This window comes from Morus notabilis, unplaced genomic scaffold, assembly GCF_000414095.1.
Source record: "Morus notabilis unplaced genomic scaffold, ASM41409v2 Scaffold193, whole genome shotgun sequence".
Taxonomy (NCBI): Eukaryota; Viridiplantae; Streptophyta; class Magnoliopsida; order Rosales; family Moraceae; genus Morus; species Morus notabilis.
The window spans coordinates 447,058-451,108 of NW_010357324.1; the positions used below are offsets into that span (position 1 = coordinate 447,058).

Consider the following 4,051-nt stretch of genomic DNA (forward strand, 5'->3'; position numbering starts at 1 on the left):
GAATGTTTTTAATTTTTTATCTTATAAAATATATACTATTAGATAAGGTTTGATACACAAATTTATACTTTTTTTTAAAAAAAAAATAGTCAATTTTGATCTCAAAATATTAGATTATTATCACTAATGCCTCATAAATTTAAAATAATTTTCCGTTTGCTTCTTAAACTTTAAAATTATCATTTTATCCTCTGAATTTTGAATTATTCTTATTTAACTTTTTTTGTTGTAATTTTTATTAAAGATATAAAAAAGAGAATAATGCAATCATGTGGTTTAACTGTTTAAATTTATGTAAAAAAAAAGGATAAAAACTAAATGCTCACACTTAACCATCTATTTTTCAGATTAATTTCAACAAACATTCTTACCAAAGGATTTAAATAAGAAAAATTTAAAATTCAAGAGACAACGAGAGTTTTCAAAGTTTTAGAAGTAAAATGAACATAACCCCAAAATTCAAGAAATATCAATGATATTAATCCTAAAATATTATTTTTTTTAAAGAATCCTAAAATATTTGAAATGTACTTAAATAGAAAAATAAAATAATCTTTATTTTTACATTACATCACCTTACATATATAAAAGAGTTCTCTCTCTTTTATTGACACGTGTCATTATAAGAAGGATTCTCCTTCCTCTTGACACATTTCATCATTTTTTTCTTTTCTTATTTTTTTAAAAACTTTTCATGATTCTTTTATCTTAACTTTTTTTCTATTTCTTTTTTTTTTAATTTTTATTAAACTAATCTCTTAAGGAACAATAAGTTAAAAATGTAAAATTTTTGAAGAAAATTTAGATCTTTATAGGCTTTTATTTACCGTGAGATCCAAAAAAAAAAACTACTAATGAGATTTTTATGTTTAATTATTAGATTAATTTTTAATAATTAAATTTATATTAAAAATTATTGTATATTTAATCATTAAAAAATTAATATTAACGGTTAAAAAAGTAATACTTTATCGATAATTTTTTTTGAGATTCTCGTGGTAGCGAATATAATTTAGTTCCATTTTTTTCGCTGATTTGAGTTTAGAATTCGAGTTTTATTACAGTAAAAAGTTCTCAAAAATAGTCACATTTAATTTTTTTACTACAATAAAAAACTCTCACACAACATCACATCTTAACTCGAATTAAAAACTTAAATTAGTGAACCAAACGGTCTTTATATTAAAAAAAAATGTAACATGTTGAATACACGTGCCTAACATATGCTTTCAACTAGTTTAAAAAAAAAAAAAAAAAAAAGAGCAAAAATGCGTGTAGCTCCCAAAAATTTCATATCCATACTCTGTTCCGAATTTTGAATCTAGCTTCGAAACGGGTCCAAAACAGAAAATCGCACAAGAGTAGAATCCTCTCGCAAAATTTCATTTCCGAATTTGGGGATTTTCTTCACCCAGATCAGGTATCTTCTCAGCTTTGAGTTTCCCATTTTACTTTGTGCAAATTTTGTTTCTCTCCGAAGATTTCCTTTTTGTGCGCGTGTGTGTTTTTCCTTTTTTTTTTTTGCCATAGCTCCTGAAAGTTTGAATTTTTATTGAAACCAGCAGATTTTTTCATTCTTGAACAAATTCATTCGTTCTGCAAACCAAGGCAAAAGAAAAAAAGCATAAGTACAAAAAGTTGTGATGAGCGTTTTGGGTGTGGAGAAAGGTGTGCATTTTGTGTGTTAATTTGATGAAGTTGATTTTTTTTTTTTTGGTAATGGGGTTCTGAAAACTGTTGAAATTTGGGAAAATGAAGACTGTGTATGTTAAAATTGTTTTTTGGGAGTGTTGTTTTTGTTTATGCCCTATCCGGTGAAAGGTATATTCAAATCATGATATGTTTGAAATTTAAATTTTTTATGGGAGAAAAATGCTGTTCATGATTTGAGTTTGAGATATGAAACAAACATGGCCTTAAGTGTTTGATTAAATTCCCCGGTAAGCAAATTTTTTTTCCCCATTATTTCTTACAGTTTCCTGGATTTCGAGTCAATCTTCATGATTCGATTTCCTGCCTTTTCATATTTCGGAAATTGATTCTCGCACCAACTTATATTATCCCTTTGTCTCCAACCCCTGGAATCCCTCGTTCCATTTAATTTGCTTTTTATTTCTCGATCACTTTTTCTCCTGGTTGGTTTCCTGTTTATAACTTAGATGAAATAAAATTACTTCTTTTTGGCAATTTGATTTGTTTTAGATTTTTCCCATTTGGACAAAGATTCCGAACGACTTGTAATGGGAATTGAATGTTTGATTTTAGTTTTAAGGAAATTAAGGTCGCTTTTGTTGTGATTATATCTTATTAATGTGGAGTAGCATAGTTGCGTTGTTGATTCGATTTGTTTTATTTTTCAATTGTGTTCCAGGTTTAAGTTTTGTAGTTGAATTCAATTTTGAGGAAATTAAGGTTGCAAAATGTTGTGTTTTTTATGTTATATGCCATTGATGTGGACTAGTCTAGTTGATTAGGATTTGTTTTAGGGTTTTCTTATTGAGTTTCATTGACGATTTTTACCAATTGAAACGGGATTTCTTATTCGAGATAGAAATCTTTCTTTTATGGCCTTTGATTTTAGGAAATTAAGCTTTGTTGAACATGGATTCGAAGGCTGCGAAAACCGCCCGGGAGTCTCTGGACCTGGCATTTCACATGTCGAATATACTCGAGACGGGGCTTGATCGCCACACCCTCTCTGTGCTCATTGCTCTATGCGATTTGGGTCTCAACCCTGAGGCTTTGGCTGCTGTTGTTAAGGAACTCCGAAGAGAAACCTTGTCGATGTCACCGACTGTTCCTCCTCCATCATCATCTTAGACCTGAGCAGGTTTATTCCTCTTTTGATTTGTGAAGTTTGTCTGTTTACTTGTAGCTACAACTTTCTGTTGTTGAGCGATTGAAGTACTGTAGTCATAGCAGGTTTTTTATTTTGTTATCTGGAACTACAGGAAACGAAAATGTGCATTATTAGCATGAAGTAGAATTTGTTTGTGGTGTATAAGTACTTTCCAAATTAGTGATACTATGCTTAGAAGGTATTGTGTATTTTTTTGAAATATGTTTTTGCCATTTGTATGGTACGTTTGGATGAATTTTTCAGTTTGATAGATCTTAATGTTATGCCTGATGTCCGAGATGACGTTGGAACACTGTCTGGGACACTAGTTATTCAGTTTACTCTACTGATTAAATTAAACAACTCAGTAAAACCAATAAAGAATAAAAGATAAATGAACACGCAATATGGTATCACAGTTCGGTGCTCACACCTACTCTGCGGGGCCACGCCCAGACAGTAAACAGTTTCACTATTTTTAAGAATTACAACTCTGACGGATTTAATCACTCAAGGACTCCCTCTTAGACTATGACACCGCTGTGATGAACTCTCACAATGACATTGTTTAGCGTGTACCACACGTCTTCACCTTTCACTACTGAACTCCCTTCAGTTAATCAAACTTTCAACATGAAACACAGAACCACAGATTGTTCTTCTTAATCACTGTCTCTCTGACACTAGACTTTTATGTAGTTATCAAAATCACTTTTCTTCTGCAGAGCCACTTTTCCTATAAAAGCATTCCACGTATCTTCAACTTTTGAACCTGTGTTAGTTACCAAAAAATCCTCTCCGCATTATCTACAACATCTCACCTTTTGCTTTTCCTACCAATACTCACGGATTCACCTTTTTTAAAATTCAATGAATCAAATCTCCTCAGGAGATAACCCACCAGCTGATCAAGGATATTAGCCTTATCCGATTTACCACAAGCTAATCTTCAAGTCAACAAATCTGATTCTTCTGCACAAAATCTGATCTCAAATTCAAACGACCGCACTTTCTTCTTCTCCAAAAAAACAGCCATCTGGATAATGCCTTCTAGAACCTAGTTTTTGAAACTATACACTCAAAAACTGTTTTGCCAACACAGCCAATTAACAAAAACCTAACACAGTTGAATCACAATTTTATTCTTTATGAGTAAACCAATCTGCAATGATCTTAAACTTTGTTTCATACTTTGGTGTGTCTTCTCCGGTT

General features: G+C 31.0%; 1 protein-coding gene across 1 annotated transcript; it reads left to right on the forward strand.

Annotated features, from left to right (window-relative positions):
• Positions 1–1,268: 1,268 nt before the first annotated feature.
• On the forward strand, positions 1,269–3,298 carry LOC21399891 (mitotic-spindle organizing protein 1A). The gene is made up of 2 exons (XM_024168483.1): positions 1,269–1,420; positions 2,582–3,298. Exon 2 carries the CDS (start codon positions 2,602–2,604, stop codon positions 2,818–2,820), a length of 219 nt encoding a protein of 72 aa, XP_024024251.1. The 5' UTR covers positions 1,269–1,420; positions 2,582–2,601; the 3' UTR covers positions 2,821–3,298.
• The last annotated feature ends 753 nt before the right edge of the window (positions 3,299–4,051 follow it).

Coding starts and splice junctions, on each gene's coding strand:
- LOC21399891 (XM_024168483.1), top strand. CDS start 2,602: ATGGATTCGAAGGCTGCGAAAACCGCCCGGGAGTCTCTGGACCTGGCA.